Here is an 18,862-nt window from a genome sequence, read left to right on the forward strand (position 1 = left end):
TCCTCCAGCGTACTGAGAGCTCCCCTTAATGTGGTATTGTTCACAACCTTGCTGAGAGTACCTTTGAGAGTGCATTCAGTCCCATCATTCAGGTTGTTAATCAAGGCATAAATAGTATCTGCCCTAGTATCAACCCTAAGAAATGCCGCTAATAATCATCCACTAACTGGACTTCAGCTTCCTGACGAGTTGCTCCTTGTCTGTCAGTGGCAGGTCCAGGAGAAAACTAGTCTTTAAGTCGCCTGCTTGTGTTATATACGGAAGGGTAAAAATAGCAGAGATTAATACATCATACAGTCTGTTTCAGACGAACCATGCTGCTATTGCTTTAGGTATAACAGTTCCTGTTGGAGTTAGCATCAGAGAAGTGAGTTTATTGAGAGAGATTTTGATTGACAGATATGTATGAGGAGCACTGCCTACAGGGCAAGGTTGGTTTCAAGCCAGTGCTATTACTGATAGTGACTGTTTCACTTCCATAGTAATAAATCCTTTGCTTTGAAAAGGAGGGCAAGCGTATTGGTTCACACCAATCAATATGTTGGTGTATTTTGCACCAATTTACTTAGATGAACAAAGTGTAAACCTTAATTGCATTTTATTTTAACATTTACTCAGAGGATGTTTTTTCAAAACATCGCTGAAATTTAAAACAGCTTTTTTTGGTTCTAAATGTGTTATGAATCTAAACGTAATGATGAAGTTAGGCTTTTCTGTAACTGAGAAGGTGGTACTTAGAACCTCTACTGTAAGTGTCATCTGTTACTTTACCTTAGGGAAGAAGCCCATGGATCACTAATAAAACAGACTTCTCTGTGCTTAGTTGAGTTATAGTTGCTTCTGTAGATGGTACTCAAAGCACAAGGCTAACTTCTGCTTATAGTGTGAGTGCAATACTTGGGTGTGTTTCATATTCAGTCCTGCACACTCTGCTCCATGTTTGGAGACAAGCTTGAGAAGAATAAACACCTGTTTAAACTCTCTCTGGATTTCAGCTTACCTTATTTTGAAGACTAGAACCTGTTCTTAGTGACAGTATTTCACTGAGGTTTTTACTAAATCAAAGTCAATGCCTTCAGCTCTGATAAGCCTGTTGTAGGACTCTGGGCTAACTACACAGTTGCTTAGCAGCAATTCTCCTCTGCCAGTTCTATAACGTGCCACATCTTGCTGCAAAATAGCCAGAAATTCAGCTTTAAGAGCAAGTCCTTATCACATAGCATGTCTATAACAAACCACCACTAAGACTTTTAGAATGATGTGTTCAGAGATGCTAGAATTCCTGGTTTGGCCCTTTTGGGTGATCTTCAATGTGGAATTAATCTTACTTATCCCCTGGTGTGGATGAATTGTAGATTAATTGCTTTGTGCTGAACCTTGCTGTTAAAACAGGTGGGGACAACTGGTATTGACTCATAGATGAGAAGGCCAGAAGTTTGGCATGGTAGCAATGAAGACAGAACATCACAGCTTCTAAATATTGTGTTTTTGTTCACAGCAAACTGAGCTCCGTCAATGACGAATATATAAAGAACAGAGAAGAGTATGAAGAGGCTCAGGATGCGATTGTTAAGGAAATCATTAACATTGCTTCAGGTGAATATGTCAATGTTGATGTGTATCACAGTCTGTAATGCTGGAAGGACTTGCAGTTACTTTGTAGGTCCTTCTATAGAGAAGAACCGTAACATCCCTCAAAGAATTAGTGTGCAAAATGAGATTTGGCTTTTGGACAGTTGTTGAAAGTTTGAAATATATTGCCTTCTGTGGTCAGACCCTTTCCTGGCATTGCTACAAGTGTGCAGTGATGGAGTGTGTGCAAATGCTGATCCTGTAAAAAGAAAAAGAAAATGCCCATAAAGGCCACATCTATCGTCCACCTACCTCCCTGACTCTGGGCATCTCCACCCAAATGGCAGACTAAGTAGAAGGCAGAAGAGGTAAAGGACAACAGAGAACTGAGGGAGTGGGACCTGAGGTCTGTGAAGGATGGTGAAGAAAGAACGTTGGTATGCAATGTAAGACCAAGTTAGTCATCGCTTAGATAGTACAACAAAAAATTACTGTCTTCCGAATTATTTTCCATATGTTTTTGCTCCAAGATTGCCTACTTACAGGGCATTCTTTACTATCCTTCGGCAAAAGAAGACGAGACATCGAGGTATTTGGGCTGGAGGATTCTGTAAATATTGCCTCTCCCAAAGGCACTAGTTCCAGCAGAACAAATCTTAGCTCTTTGAAAGAGAGAAGTGGAAAGTGAAAGCACTAATGAATATTAAGCTAAGGCTAAATGTATTAAAGATAAAAAAAACACCCACTTTTTAAGCTGATACATTAATATATTTGAGTGTGTATTAAGTTACGATGGAAATCTTCATAAGCTTTGACCTGTTGTCATGATAAGGAATTTGCCACTATATTGCAAAATCAGTAGCTTGTTAGATTTTTTTTTTCTTGGTAATTTTCAGGTGGTGGTCTTTTGTGTGTAGCATACTAAGGTTTGTATATTTCTGTGGAAAGCTAATTGCGTATTATATAGCGGGATTAGCTTCAATATGTCATCTATAAATATCTAGTATGTTTAATAAAGTCTTTTGCTGCTGCTTCAAGCTTCTGTGGTGTGCAGTCATAGACTTACAAGTGTATATGTGTATTTAAAAAGCATTTTTTTCCCCCAAGTGGAGCAATTTAATGAAAAAGACGGAATTATCTGTGTAATTCTTGAATGAAAGTGACTTAAAGTCCTCTTAATGATCTATACCTAGCCAGTTCAAGAGATGATGTTAGAACAGGAAATGTACTTTGTACAGGTAGGACTCTTTCTGCAGGTCACTGCTCACCTCTTCTGACACATGCATCCCATTTGCTGGTGTTAGATGGTTTACCTATGTAGACTCCTGTCCCAGTGCCTTTCACTGAAAAAACCGAACACCGAAACTTAAAAACTGGTACTGTGGTTGCTGGACCATCTAGTCTAGTTGTCGGGTATCACAGGCACTGTATCTTACAAACCTCTCCATACCATCATTCGCATAAACGTAAATGGTTGCTGTGTCTGAATTGTCAGTGCTGTGTCTCTATTGTCTTTGTTTGCATGAGTATCAAAATGCAGTGTGCTGTTGAGGAAGGGAACTTACTGGATTTCCAGCCATCTTGCCGTTGTGAGCGTTTGCCTTCCCGTACTAAGATAAGCTGTTTCTCGTTGTCTAGTGTTAAGGCAAAATAATCAACATGGCCTCACCTCTTCCTTTTCTTAATCTGAAGAAGTCCCCTTTGTAGTCAAAGCATGGAAACTTTAGGATTTCATCTTAGACTCTCGCAGAAGTTGACTGCTATCTTGAACAAAATTGACTTTTAATACAGATGAATTAATTTTATGGGCTTGATACAGGCCTTAAGTTATCTTTTCAGCAAGAACAAAATAATTTCTAACTGTGTTGAATTTGTGTCTCTCTCTAATCAAAAACAGGTTATGCAGAACCAATACAGACGATGAATGATGTGATAGCTCAATTAGATGCAATTGTCAGTTTTGCTCATGTGTCAAATGGAGCACCAGTGCCGTATGTCCGTCCTGTCATTCTGGAAAAGGGACAAGGAAGGATTGTGCTGAAAGGTGCCAGGCATCCTTGCATCGAAGTGCAAGATGAGGTGGCCTTCATCCCCAATGACATTACATTTGAGAAGGGCAAGCAGATGTTCCACATTATTACTGGTAAATGTTTCTGTTCTCTTTTTCATTTGTTATTTATGTTTTAAATGTCTGGAGTATTTCCAATAATGTTGTCTTTAAAAAAACAAACCAACAACAAGCAAACAAACCAACAACCCAGTAAAACTCTGTCAAAACAATTTGTCTAATCAACAGAGGGTGAGCAGCTAGCCACTTATTCATCTTTCTGTATAGCTCTGGAAAAGAAGGGAGGGTATTTGTAAGCTATTGTTGTTTATTGCATTAAGAAAGTAAAGTGTCCACAATGTTCTTGTGAAATATTTCCTTTAACAGTGGATATTCTACATGTTTATGCACATACAGACGTATTTCTCATCTTCCAAACTAGTAGTCATGAAATGAGTTGTTATGATTGTAGTTATAGTGCACTGTTTGGAGAATGTGATCGCTAATTTAGAAATGGAAGGAGAGAGAGGCTGCTAGGACAGTAGGAAATAAGAAATTAGTTCTTCCTTAACGTATGTATTCTTTGCCTTAGTGAATGTAATTCCACAAGCCAGGAAACCTCAGGAGCTGGAGAACCTGAACCTGCTTAGGCGAGTGGAAAATTCCACTAGGCATCAATTGTACTGTAGCTATGTAGGCACCTTCTGTAGTCAAGATTTTAAGCAGCCTCTTTGTTAATGTTTTCTTTGTTTAGTATTAAAGTCAATTTTAAATGCAAAACATGTTCCTAACTGTACCCTTTTTTCCCCTGTTCTCTGGTGTAGTTAAGATAATTTTACTACACAGGAAAACATTTTTAGTGTTTATACATTTAATTGAATTTTAATTTCCATCCAGATGTCCTTGACATACATTCTGAGTAACAAAGATCTGAAATTAGAGAATGATTAATGAACACTTCTAACATAATCAAAAAGAAAAACTAAAAATCTGAATAAATGCATGGTAACACACTTGTTTTTCTGGTTAGCAAAAGTGTAAAATTGTTTTTAATGATCAGTTTTCTGGAAAATACTTTTTATTTCATTTGTACTTCAGTTAATTTTAACTTACTAATATCTGGTTTTGCTGATTCAGAATCCCTTTAGATTGTAATTTAAACCACCCGTTAGTTTGTACCCAGTCTGTAACTAAGCTATTTCATTTTTACAGACCAATTATAATTGTTGTTTGAGGTGAAAACAAATTATTTTCATTCTTAAGCAGCAATACTGATGACTTTTAAATTAAAGCTTATTAGTTTTAGATATGGACATGTGTTTTAGATGACTTCTTATACTTCTGAAAAGTCCCAAAACTTATGAAGGTCCCTAATGCTCTCCGATCACCTTTCTCTTGAAAAAGCAGCATTCAGTAAGACATACAAGTAAGCCTTATTAGCAGTGGAGCTACTTGTTGTACCTGTTAGACAAGTCTGCTACTCTTTTCTGGCAAGAGAGTAGTAAGTTTAAATGTTCTTTGTTTTAATTTAGAACATTTTCTCCTTTAAAAGAACCGTTGAATTGTAAAAGATGATGTTTTTTTAATTCATTTGCAAAATTTCTTCTTTAGGCCCTAACATGGGGGGAAAATCAACCTACATCCGACAGACAGGGGTGATTGTTCTTATGGCCCAAATTGGGTGTTTTGTACCATGCGACTCTGCAGAAATAACCATTGTGGATTGTATCCTGGCTCGGGTGGGAGCTGGAGACAGTCAGCTGAAAGGTGTGTCTACTTTCATGGCTGAAATGTTAGAAACTGCTTCAATCCTTAGGTAAGTCCTGTGCTTATTTGATTTTGTTGGTTGGGGTTGATGGGAAAGGAGGTACTCTAAGAAAGATGCATTTAAGATTTCCTTTTATGTAGGATTCAGTGAAGGATCTCAAGTCCTTTGTAGCAGGCTCATAAGTTCATGAAGTAGCCTTCTGTTTTATAGAGGTCATAGGAGGCCAAAGTCTAAATGGGACAAAGAAACTAATTTGGAATGATCCGTGTGACATTGTGTGTGCACTTTATTCGTATGTTGTTACGTAAATAGGAAAGGTCTTTTGCCTCTTTTATGCTATGCTTTTGCCTCTACAACATAACTTGTGGTACTCCAATATCCAGAGTTCATGCCGTTCTCAAATGTTATAAAATGCTCTTGTGTTTTTAGGACAGCATCTGAAAACTCCCTGATAATCATTGATGAGCTGGGAAGAGGAACTTCTACCTACGATGGCTTTGGCTTAGCATGGGCGATTTCAGAATACATTGCTAGCAAAATCTGTGCTTTCTGTATGTTTGCTACACATTTTCATGAACTGACAGCTCTTGCTGACCAAGTGCCAACAGTAAATAACCTACACGTTACTGCTCTGACCAGCGATGACACACTGACGATGCTTTATCGTGTCAAGGAAGGTAAGACTGTGTAAATGGTAAAAAAGTAAACTTTATTTCGCCCTGAGAGAGGAAGAAATCTTAATGAAAAAAAACATTAAAAAAATTTCATATCGTACTCCAGGCTTAGGGTTTATAATAGACACGTTTTTCTCTGTCCATAGAGAGTGTGTATGGCAGGAGCTCTGTCCATGTGTAAACACAGTTGATGATGTTGATGATGATTATTTGTTAAGACTTCTAGGTTATATCTGCCACTCAAGTCGATGATTTTGAGATCAGTTCCTTTTTGTTTTTTAAAGAGCAGAGGGAAAGGTTCCAAAAGGTTATTTTCTGTTTTCCTAAATCAACCTGCTGATAGAAAAGACGTCTGTTCCTTAAACTGTTCTTTTAAAAGAAATGAGTGCAACTTCTATGTGCTGACAGTTTTTAATAATGTCTGTTCCATTGTAATAAGGCTTAGTTGTTGAAGAAAGATGTTGCCCAATTTATGCAGTGGTTTGATATAGGAAAAATCATGTTTAGTTTTTAGCAAATAGCATCATAGTAAAACAACAAATAGCCTATTTTGTTAGTGTAAGATAAGTCAGATGTATTTAATTAAAATCCTTTAGTGGATCCAGTTATTCCTTTTGGTATTAAATTAGGCAATTTTTAATGGGGCATAAATTTCATCTGTTAACCACAATAAGGGGTTCCTCGTGCTTCTCTATATCCCCAGTCATTTGTTCTTGCTCCCTTCAGCAGGAGTCTATATTTATGCTAAATAAAGCAGGGCTGTTTAACTGTGGCTTGCAAGGTGTGGTCATCTGTGGCATTCTAATTTAGTTGTAAACTCTACAGTGATTTTGTTGTTCCCATAAGAGCATTTCAGTCAGGCTACCAACCTCTGGACTGAGATTTTGATTTAATATGTGGGCAGAGTACTGTTACGTTATGTTTTCACTTAAAAATACCTCTTAATTTTCCTTTTCTGAGCTCCACAACGAGGGAATGAATTAGATGACACTCAGATGGATAGGACATGGTTACTATAGAACACTGTGGCTATACTGGATCTGATCAACAACTTGCCTTGTGTGGTGGTTTTGTCTCAAATAAGGAATAACTATTTGAGGAGTTAGGCTATTATCTTTACTAAAACAACTACTAAGTATCATCCATCCTTGTTAAGGCTAAGGACCTAGTCCTCATCTCATATCTCAAGTCCTGGAGACTGATGTTTACTTGTATCTTTTTAGTTTAGCATTTAATCTTACAGGTAGAATTGCTGAACTTCATTCCTCATTTTAAAAGCTGTTTTGTTATGTTGACACAATACCGAATACTTGCTTTCGCTTGCCTAGTTCATCCTAATAACTCTGCTTTTCATGATCAGGGCATATTCAGTATGTATTATCCTGGAACTCTCCCCAGTGTTTTCCTGATTTCTTTAGCCAATTTAGGACTTTTCAGTTCATTCCTTCTGGCATATATTCTTCTGAAATGAATCTACTATGGAATGTAATATGCTGTCCAATTATTAAATTTTACTGTTATGCTTTTAAAGATAATTTTTATAATCTTCACAGGCTATCACCATACTATTAAGTGTCTTTAGATGATTGGTAAATGTGTTTTTATTATATCCTGATCTGAGCCTCACTCAAGTGGTACCATGCTAGTTTTACTCCTATGACGTTACTAATTGACTATTTCTTACTCATTTCTTCTGGTTTTAAATCCATGAAATTACTTCATTTCTTGCCCTTTGATTACTTGTATAACCACTTCTAATTTTGTATTCCCCTATGGCTATAGTCTTGCAATTAGGTTTTGGGTACTTTTCTGTAAAGCTAGGAGACTGCTCTGAACAAGGGGAGTCAAAGCATGACCAGAAGTACTGCTCTCCTCTGGCTTTACTGAGAGTCTGCTTAAAGCTGGTTAGAATATCTCCGGCTGCCACAGTTTCTTTTAACTCTGTGTCCTTGTCTTTTGAGATCTTTATTCCTTAGAAATGGCTTCTGTTCTCTCTGTTCATGCGTTTTTCCTAGGCAATGCCCAGGCTTTGCTTCTGAATATGAGTCCGAAGTGCTGTGGCCCTGGTACCCAGCCTGTCCCAGCAGAGAGGCAGCGTCTGTGGTTCTTCTGTAGTTTGCTGTTTTGCATCTTCTCCAGCACATCTTGGGCTCCTTCTACCACGTGAAGGTTCAGAGCCTTCTGAATGCCTTGGTCAAATCCATGCTTAAAATATGACTTAGTGTGGCATGGGAACTGAAGACAAGTGTAGTCATAAATTGCTGCAAGCGTGCATTGAAACTATGAGTGTTTTCAATGCAGCAAGAGCTGTGATGTACAGTATCTTCAAACAAGCCATCTTTATTTAGGTGCCTTATTTTGAGTACTTAAGTTGGCGAGGGAAGTAATATACACTAAATCTAAACCTTTTACCTTCTAAATTCTTTGGAATAGCAACTCTTACGATAAGAACCCCTAATATTCCGCAGATAGTTGGGTGAATTCTTTCTTCAAACCACTCCCCCTTTTTTAAAATTTTTTTAACCCGTATTAACTCACCTGTTCTGGTCTTGGTGAAAACTCCAGAAGCCTGGTTTCATATTTTTCTTCAATCAGTTTTGACATTTTTTGTCATACACATCTTTTCTTTGTACACGCAGTGTCTTTTCATTTGATCCATTTTATTGGAAGTGCTATTGAGCATAGAGGCACAATAGTTTATATCTGTCTACTTAAACCTCTGTCAGATGAGATACAACATTATGAAATCTTCACCTTAAAATACTTGGTCTCAAATTGGATGTCTTTTACGTAAGTTTTTGCATTTAGTGTTGTGCTCTTTCCCTTTTGGAAGAGTTATGTTGTTCAGGCAAGGATGTGAGTATAGGCAGCTCGGATACAGCTGTGTTTTGAAATAAATAATAGGTTTCATGTCATTTGATATGTATAACTAAATCTGAAATGCATGACAAGGAACTTTTATACAGTATTTTCAGCCTTGTCTTCATGCTTCAAGAGTGTGACAGAATCACTGGAAGAAGAGACACAGAAAGTACTGTTCTCCAGGCCTCTGCTCAGGGTTCTCTGAGCAGAGACCTGAGTTAGCTTTGTGTCTGGGGAGGTGTGGGTTTTTAATATAAAATCAAGAAGACTAATTTCTGCTTAAAAATCTTAATTACCTTTAAGAAACCTGAGAGATTACAAGGTTAATAAAACAGAAAGAATCTAAATGCTAAGTTTTCCTTCACCTATTCTTCAGTTACCCAGTATTTAAGAGATGATTAGTTAAGTATCATTTTACATGTGTAATTCATTTTTTCATAACTCCTTGCTGGAGACCAGAATTAAAAGGATGTAGTAATGTTTGTGGGTGGCCAATCGGAATTATGGTAATGTAAACAAATGGAGTTGACAGATTGTATCAGAGGGCTTTTGATATTGAAGTGAATATTATTTGATGTAACTGTGTATAATTGACATATTTTGAGCGATTATGAGAACTTTTCTTTCTCAACCAAATGTTATAAACAGTGTATTAATTGAAGTAAGTGTAAAGTTAAAGTTGAAAGGTTTTGATATAATTAAAGACATCTCCCGGCGACTGAGGAGTTACATGGTACTGATGCAAAGGAAGAGGAGGATGACTGAGAATGCAGCATTTCTAATATTTATATATAGATATACACACACACACACATATATATATGTATTCATATAAATATAGAAAAATGTGAGAAATATATTAAAAAAAAAAAGATGCGAATTCCTATATTCTACAGACTGTGCTGAAGTATTTTAATAAAAACCATTACTCAATTTCATTCAGGTACTAGAGGGAAATTCTTTCTGCTTGAAGAGTTTTCCCTTTGTTCCTGAAGCGCTTTTGGAGCTCTGTAATTACTGCTCTAGGAGAGCTTAATTAAATAAGAGCATATTCTTTAGTCTGTGTTATCGTGTGTAGTCCAAAAGGTAAATCAGAAAATGTTGGGAGAACCAAATGATGTCACGCACTTAATTCTTCAGAACAGAGAACTATTACAAGCTTGTTCATATAATCTCTGTGTAGCCATATTACCTCTTGAGAATTCTTTACTGTTTGTTTTTTTTTTTCCCCCCTCTGCATCCAGGTGTTTGTGACCAGAGTTTTGGAATACATGTAGCAGAGTTGGCTGCTTTCCCCAAACATGTGATAGAAAGTGCAAGAGAGAAAGCATTGGAGCTGGAGGAGTTTCAAAACATTGGCAAGTCCCAGGAATCTGAAGGAGAACCACCAGCCAAGAAATTGTACAGAGAAAGAGAGGTTTGCTATCAGAAATGCTTTCTTAAATTTGTTTAGCTGGAATAGCCCAAGCAAAATAGTTTAAGGATCCAGATTCCCCCAAAGCTTGAGGATAATGAACCATAATCTCATTTCTCCATAACAAAATGTTTTAGCTATGAAGTTCATTAGGAGTTGAAGAGATGTTCAAGGATAGTGGGTTTTAGTTTAGATACATTTCCAGTTAACATAGGCAAGAATTTTATCCAAAACCATAGTCATGAGAATGAAACTAATTTTTTTTCTTAAACAATAACGATCAGCAGGTAGTATGATTGGCATACAACTGGAATCATACAAGGGACCATGTCTCTAGCTGTCCGGTGGGGTTTTCTTTATGCCGTGAACCAAGCCAGAATTTTGTCTTCATCACTTTTGTTGGCTACTTAGTTTGTATGCAGTGTTTCTTGGGACTTAAGGTACAGCTTTTGTTTTAATTGTTGTTTAGATTATTCTTGGCTCTGCAGGTGGGTTGCACCTGGTTTTGCTCCCCCTTATTTGAGGGCTTATTAGTGCTGATTTCTTGAAGCACAACATGAACATGTTCAGATCTGTTCACGTCAGAGAAAAGCTGAGTACACAGCTTTCTCCTTTGTGCCCTTCCATGTCCCATTAATAAGAACATGTCTCACAAGGCAATCATATTGAAGGACACGGCAGTTTGGACCCGGAATGTCTGATTTACAGATGTCATAAAGTTCTTCCCATTTCGCGTGATAATTTTAGCTTGGTTTTCTCTGCTCAACTGAGAAGTAAAATGCTCTTGGCTTTGCACAGGCTTCAAGCACAAATTGAGGAAACCCGTATCTCAGCATAGATCTGATCATGTCTTCATTGCATAATACAGTTGTGTAAAACCATTTGAGTGAACTGTTTTTTCCTCTTCTCCCTTCACTTTCTCTTAAAAGAAGCTTCATTAGCAGGTTGTGTAAAGGAAGACAATAGCTTACAGGAAGCTTTTTCAGAATAGCCTGTGTCATCTTGTTGCTGGATTAAGAGTCCTTACAGTGACATCTGTTGCAGCCTCCTAGGAAATCCTCGTGCTGCCTTATGACTTGCAGGGGTTTTTGCCAATAGGTCCTCCTTGCTGCATGCGCATAAATCTGCTTACAGATTGTAGTTCTGTGTCCCAGCAGTTGGCCTGAAGCTTTGCAGTCTTGTAACTCATTTATCTCCTCCTATCCATCAGTGGCAATCTGGGTAATACTCCAGTACATGGAAGCCTTAAAGTGTTAGTCCATATCCAAAGCACTTTCTACATTTAAAAAGCCTTTGCTCTAGACAGAGGCTGTTACCTGTTAACTTTATTTTCAGTTTCAGAGGTCTACTGCATTTGTTCCTGGCTCAGTAAGTGGATCTGATGATGTGGATGAACGATCTCTGGTTTGTCCTACCTTTTAGTGCCAGGAGGTTCCCCCTCCAACTACCTCAGTTGTTCCACTATTGCCTTTCCTTTGCCAGCTTGCTAGGTATCACGGTGAAGTATTTTCCAGATTAGTTGGATCTGGCTGTGTGGTCTTAAGTTAGTGTAAATTAAATTGATGTGGCAAACACTTCTGACAATACAGCATCATGTTTTATTCTTTTTTTCTATTTTATTCTTTTATTCTATTTTATTCAATAATACATAATATTTCAGAAACTCGGCAATAGAATGGCATAGCTCTAGATGTCTCACACAGGCAATTTGTCTGCCTTCGTTAACATCATGGTTAGAAGGAAAAGCGTCTTTGTTCCAAGTCCTTTGGAGATTTCTCCACTGAAAGCATGCTGCATTAGTCCTAAATGATAAAACAAAACTAAGAAAACTTCGTAGTAGAGTTCTAAAATGCAAAATGTAGAGGATTAGACAAAATTCTGTATTCTGCGCAAATTGTTTCTAATACAGGGATCCTGAATACTGTTCATTGAAATGTTTGTTCTTGCTATTCAATTCAGATTGTTTAGAAGTTTCACTTTGCCTGTTTGTGTAAAAGCATATGCATAAAGCTTAATTATCATCTGTTCTCCTTGGTGACGGCCACTCTCCAGTTGCTTGGTTACAATTTGTTCTTTCCTTTTGCATATTGAAACATTGGGTTTGATTTACAATTCCTCCAAAAAGTGACTAGTTTGGGTAATATGGCCACCCTGATGCTAGTATTGCTAGCAATCCTCACCTAATGTGGTTGCACACTGGAATTAAATGTGGAACACATATAGGAACTCTCAATGTTAAATATTGTATTTCTGCTGATCAGCTGATGCTTTTTGCTCATGAATTGAAAGGGGAAAGAACTCCTGATATCAATATAACTGGATTGTTCTGGTTTTGAGAACATGACAGCAAGTGCAAAAATAACGGTGTTTTTAGCCTGCAAAATGTTTCTGGTGCTGAATAATACTTTGTGTCTTTGGCAGATTTGGAAAGATGCTGCTTGCAATCTAAACATCCTTTCTTTTTCTTTTCCTTCTCCTCCCTCTGTTTCAGGAAGGTGAAAAGATCATTCAGGATTTTCTTTGTCAAGTGAAAGCATTGCCCCTGACAGATATGTCAGAAGACGACATCAAAATCAAGCTGAAACAGCTGAGAAATGATGTGTTGGCAAAGAACAACAGTTTTGTGAATGAAATCATTTCCCGAACGAAAGTTACATCATAAAAGGTGTCAGAACAGGATACAGCTCTTGAAGTGTGTTTTACATTGCAAGAATTATCATTTTTCTTGTCTTGTAGCTTTTATACTTTAAAATACTTGTACTGATTTATGTAGGCTTTTTTTTCTTGGATTGTAATTATTTTGTAAAAGATTCTGAGTACGTTCTGTGCCAGATTCCTGCTTTAGTTGTGATCATTGTGTCCTTCTAGAAGTTTTCAATAAAATGCTTTTTCAGTAGTGAAAGAATTATTGACTGTACAAACAAAACGCATAATATTTTACCAGAAAAGTGTGCTAGAAAGTGTAACAACTCAGATGCCATATAGCTACCACAGTCTTGAAAAGCAACAGCGCATACCCAAAATCTTTGTCCTATACCATGATTCTTTTTTATATGATGCAATTACATTAATTAATTCAGCGAAGTTTTAGTAGCGCTATATTAGTGCTCCACTAGAAAAAAGTATCTAATCTAAGTGATTTGTCGTAAAATTTTTGCATGTTTACCTGCATGGAGCTTGGGGCGGGGTGGGGGAATGTGTGTGGATTTTTTTTGTTTGCTGTGTGGAAGTAATGCTCGAGTCAAATATACTACAGCCCTGCTCTTCATGCCTGGGTGGTGATAACTTGCATTTTTTGGTGGTTTTGTAATGTAAGCAGAGGCTGGGGTGAAGTTTAACAGTTAACTGGAACTTCTGAGTTGGTCATGATTTGTGAGGTCTGTCTATGAAGGAAGAACGCATTGATTTTCTTCTAATGTACTCGCACTGAGACATTTTGAAAGCGTGCAGATACAAGTTTATATTCTCCTTGAAATTTAGCATTTTAAATTGTAGCTCTAGAACACTTTACCTATATTTAAAACTCAGTGTTGAAAGATTAATGGGAAAAGGTGTTTATCGCATGAGATATAGGAATAAAATCATGCTGAAGGTGCCGTGCAAACTCTTGTTTTGTGTTCAGAGATTGCATCAGTGGGTGTGTGCTGGGGACAGCAGTGCTGCTGTTAAAGCTGTGCTACAGCTCTGCGTCAGGGATTAATGTGTTGCAGTGGTCTGCATTTAAATGTTCCAACAATAGTCATAAAAGAGGTGTGGTGTTCAGCTTGCTGTTGGATAGCACTTGTTTGTAGTTAGACTAGAACTTGGACATACTAGATATACTACTCAACAGAAGAAAATAAAGGCTTGTTTGAGAGGTTTGGGTTGTGCATAACACCTTTTTGGTCTTTAAATTAGAATGCATTCTACTTATAAAGACAAAAATAGACTTGCATTTACTAACAGCACAGTCGATACATGTATTCAGTAGCTGTGTCTGGAAAAGTGTGTAAATGGAAAAATCTGTTACATAAAGTAATGAAAAATATAGCTGATTTTGCAAATTCAATTGGTTCAAGCACAAGCTATCCGAAAATACAGAATTACACATAAAATAGACAACGTGAATCAATTTAGTGGATCATATACTGCAATGACACACAATTTGTATTGGATCAAACTGCTTTAACTGTTGCTAGAAACAGGCAGTTCTTGTAAGGGGCTGGAATGGCTGGTACTTGCAGCCTCTTCCTACATATGCTGAGGTATCTGTGGTCTGATCAAAGATGCCCCTTGCTCGGTCTCCTGTCCCCTATGGGAACAGGCATAAAACCATCGGTGGTTTTCTCTTCCAGGAACTTCTCTTTTTTTCTCCTTGACCCTGTGTGAACGTTCAGTGTGTACAGCACTCTTAGCCAAGGAGTTCCTCACTGAGCTGCCACCTGCAAGCGGGACCACTTCTTTGCTTTGAACCCGATTCCTAGTTTCATTCTGTGCCACTTTATTATTTAAGTGTCCACGCTTTCCACGCTGGATGTGGTGCATCAGTACAGCACGCCTGCAGCGTGCTGAGGAAGGGCTGCTTTTGTTTTGGTATTGCAGTTGGAGGCCGATAGAGCTGCTCCTCTGTAACCAGATTTGCCTCTCCCCGAGGGTGAAAGCAGCACTCGTGTGTATTAATTGGGAGTGATGGGGTGCCGACTGGACCAGCTCCGGGCAGCGCCTTCTCGATGCGTCAAAAAGGGAGTTCTGCACCTGCAACAAAAAGGATTCAGTTTTTCTCATGCCCTTTGACTCTCACAAGGAAGAAAGGTGCAAGCTGATGGGATTTTAAGACTCATCAACAATTTTCTCTTCTACACTGCACTTCCTCCCACACCAAGTGTACCGCTGCTGCCGCCAGATATAGGCGAGAGGGAATGGGGCAGAGTTAAATCTCCATACGTCAGTGCTGCTTGCAAACTGGGTTACAGGTAGTGTGGTTTCATGTGAGCAGGAGGGTGGCTATTTTTGCTAGTTCCAATTTAGCTTTTCGTTTAGAAACATACCTATGAGACGGGAGTAATTCCAGAACTTGTCTGGTTATTACAGAGCTGTGCCAAGGACGCAAAGATTATCAAAGCTTCAGAACAAAATAATGGAGCTATTGGGGAGCGGTAAGGCCGCTTACTGTCACTTGAATAAAGATGCAAAATTTCTCTTTGCTGGTTCACTTGCGAAAGCTTGGCGCTGAATGCTCACTGCGGGTGTGGTCTTTTTGGTCTGTGCTGTTACTGTTCATCTAGAAGGCTCTTTATGAAGAAAACTGCATTAGGTGGGGGAAAAGAGCGGACATGATGAAACACCGAAGGAATTATTTTCCTTTGATCACTTTACCACCCACCTCTTCGTGATTAGGAGTTCAAGCAACCTACTTGTGTGCAGGAGCACCTGGTAGCCAGCCTGATGAGAAAATGGTGGATTTACCTCTTGGCTTGTGGTCAAAAGCAGGTGAGGTGCTTGGAGGTCAGCAGGCGCCAGTTATGGTTGGGGGACTCATGGATCAAGCTCATAAATCCAGGGAAAGCAGCCTGCCAGCTCTGGGACTTGGCTCTGCCTATTCCTACTTGCAGCTGTGCAAGTTCATCTCAAATAATAATGCAGTCGCTAAGTGGCTCTGTGTCTCTTTACTCCACTGGAACTGAGGTAGTTTTGGGGTCAGAAATGGCAGGAACGTGACCAAGATGCACTGAGGCTGGCTTGAGGAGAGTTTCAAGTTTCTGAGAGACCTTCAGATACCTGCTCAGGAGAAGCAGGCCCGTTACTGGCCTGCGCCTTGTTGAACACAATGGCTTTGTGCTGGCTCTTAGTGGATGTAGCAGTTCTGGGTTGATAACCCCTCTGTAAGCAACTGGGAGTGCTCGTGGTCTAATTTTTCCAGATTTAGGGAAGCCTGCACGAGAGCTTCTTGCTCTGCTGGAGGAGATGTGCCTTTGCAGCTCAGCTGAGGTCTGGGATTGTGTGAGCAGTTAGATCTGATTTGGTGCGAGGTTAGGATGACAGTTTTTAAACTGGTTTTCATGGCGTTTAATGAGTTTCAGATGTATGACCAGTACATAAGAGATTTCTATGGCTACAAAACCACGTGACTATTGGCCTTACTATTCTGCAGTGTGACAGATTTATTTGAAAAATCAAGGGAAAGTGGTTGCTCCTTTGCGTCCAAAGTAGCGTGAGGTCATGTATCGAGCGCTTTGCAACTTGCTGACCAGGGAACAAGGAAAACAAGTGGCCACAGGAGCCTGAAGCCTTAAAAGACAGTGGGAGAGGTGCTGTCATCTCTGTGAGATGGCTGTGACCCTTGCAGGTAGAATTTGGCTCTTGATGCTTAAAAGGCCTTGTTTGCACTTATCTTAGATGTCCTTGTTCCTCTCCCAGCCTTGCAGCCACCTTTCCCAGCCTGTTGCCTTGCCTTTCCTTACTCCCGCCAGGTGTCTGCCCCGTTCCTAGACTCAGGGGAGCGCCTTGTATTGCTACATTTTATGTACGTGTGTCTCTTTTAGCTATCAGCAATGCTTTTTATCCTTTGCATGGGCTGGGACAGGGGTGGATATATTCCTGCATGTGTATTCTCTCCTAAATCCAGTTCTGGTTATGACCAAGGCTTAAAGCAAAAAGGAGCCTCCTCCTTCAAAGCCGGTGTAGCTCAGTTTGGTAGGACTGGTAGATGTTAATGGCATGTGCTGCTTTGTCAGTCAAGTTGAGAGGGAGCAACCTGTGCTGTTGAAGAGGGAAATGACAATTTCTAATCGTTCTCAGTGGCAGCTGGGACTCGCCCTCCTGACATGCTGTCTGTCCCCTGCCGCCCGGACCAGCAGCAGTGGCTGTAGCTAAAGGAAACAATACTGTAAAGTAGGTGGCAGATTGTGTTTGCTCTAGGAGCTGGAGCGAGTAGCACTTTTCTAGGGGTGAGAAAATGTATTTGCTTTTTTGCTATCGTGGAAAATCGTGCCTTGGCACCTGGGTTGAGCTGCTGGATGCTCATGGCAGTTTCCATAAGGATGTAATCATGCTGTCCGTGTAGGGATGGTTGGAAACCTGAAAACAGCTGTGCTAAACAATGTGAGCTGAGAGGAAAAGCGGAGAGTAAATAGCCTGTGCTTATGAGAACAGTTCCCCTGCTGATCCACCTGGTCCTGCTGCATACTGCAAAGTCATTGCTTGTCAGGGCAGTGCCCTCGCACAGGGGGCTTCTGCCATTTGCTCCTTTTTTTTTTTTTTTTTCCTAAAAAGGAGACAGCTGTTCCTATGTGGGTCAATGTGGGCTCTGGCAGAGAGTCCCACTGTGCCACGGCAAACGGCAGACCTTTAGCCTGAGCAGGGAGGGCTGTAGCAGATCACACTGGCAGTCTGGTCCCATCTCCAACCTGCCACTGGACTGTGCAGTGGGGGAGGCGGGAGCCTTGGCAGCGGTGGCTAGCTAGGCTCCTAAAGAGCATCTATGCCTGCTTGAAGTGGCTGGGTTACAGCCTGAGGGGACATGTGGATTTTCACATTGAGATTTTTAAATAATATCTTGCCTTCTCCTGTCCTGCATCTTCCTATTTTTGCATAGGAATGGTAGAAAACTTCAGGAAAATACACACCACCGTGGGCTTTAGACCAGAGATTGTTGGCCTTTTCAGCACGCCCGCTGGTTTCCCTTGCATGGCTCTTCCCACACCACTGTGATGCCTCTGACAGCAGAAAGTCCAAGCCGGTAAACCTCTCTACACCCACCCGACCCCATCCAGAGCTGCCTGGGGACCTGGTGTTCCGACGCAGGTGCACCCAGGCTGGCGCTGCAGGGAGCTAGAGCGAGTCCAGCAAATGTGGCCACGTGCTGTACCTCCTCCCCAGGGCCTGTGGTTTCAACAACAAATTCTCTCCAAGGGATCAAAAACATAGCTGTGATCACAACGTGGTCCCAAGCCTTCCAAGGAATGACAAGGTGTGTTACCATAGCGCAAGCCGTGCAGATTTTAGGTGATCTTTGGAAATGCTCTTTAGAAGCAATTCTCTTCTCCCTGGATATTTTCAGTAACTCTTCCTCATTTCTTTCTGCTGTAGGTTGTTGCTTGACTTAAATGTCTCTTCCTTGGTTTTCAGGGTCCCAACGTAACGGCAAGTAGTTTCCTTACACTTTGATGTGCTAATGAAGAAGGTAAAAATGAAAAACAAACTTCATATCAATGTTCAACCCTAAAATTATCAGCAAGATGATTCTGATACTGATTTTAGTGCAGATGCTCTGGCTGTACCAAGTCTTTTTTTCGCCATTATCTGGGAAGGCAGCGCAGGAGTGTCGGTTTCTATAACAGCTGATTGCTCCTCTTTTCACCTTGGGCAGTAAAAGATATTTTTCAAGCTCATGCTCTCTTTCTGTTTGCAGTAGGTCATCTCTCATATCTTCATTCTACTGTGGCATTTATCATTCAGTTCAGGGACACTGGGATGCAGCGTAACAATTCACTCGCACATTAGTAGCAATCAATGACATTAAAAGAAAAGGAAAAAAAGCCTCCTTA

General features: G+C 39.8%; 1 protein-coding gene across 4 annotated transcripts in view; it reads left to right on the forward strand.

Annotated features, from left to right (window-relative positions):
• MSH2 (mutS homolog 2) overlaps window positions 1-13,232 on the forward strand; it is a 55,206-nt gene extending 41,974 nt beyond the window's left edge. For 3 of the 4 annotated variants that reach the window (XM_075147317.1, XM_075147318.1, XM_075147316.1), the window contains exons 11-16: window positions 1,499-1,596; window positions 3,470-3,715; window positions 5,231-5,435; window positions 5,817-6,064; window positions 10,168-10,340; window positions 12,829-13,232. In XM_075147317.1, coding sequence (XP_075003418.1) covers window positions 1,499-1,596; window positions 3,470-3,715; window positions 5,231-5,435; window positions 5,817-6,064; window positions 10,168-10,340; window positions 12,829-12,999 — 1,141 coding nt within the window. In that variant the 3' untranslated portion in view covers window positions 13,000-13,232. Of the gene's footprint in view, window positions 1-1,498; window positions 1,597-3,469; window positions 3,716-5,230; window positions 5,436-5,816; window positions 6,065-10,167; window positions 10,341-11,672; window positions 12,089-12,828 lie in introns of those variants that run through there. The other variant, XM_075147315.1, reaches the window with a different exon arrangement.
• The last annotated feature ends 5,630 nt before the right edge of the window (window positions 13,233-18,862 follow it).

The sequence above is a fragment of the Calonectris borealis genome, chromosome 3, assembly GCF_964195595.1.
Source record: "Calonectris borealis chromosome 3, bCalBor7.hap1.2, whole genome shotgun sequence".
Taxonomy (NCBI): domain Eukaryota; kingdom Metazoa; phylum Chordata; class Aves; order Procellariiformes; family Procellariidae; genus Calonectris; species Calonectris borealis.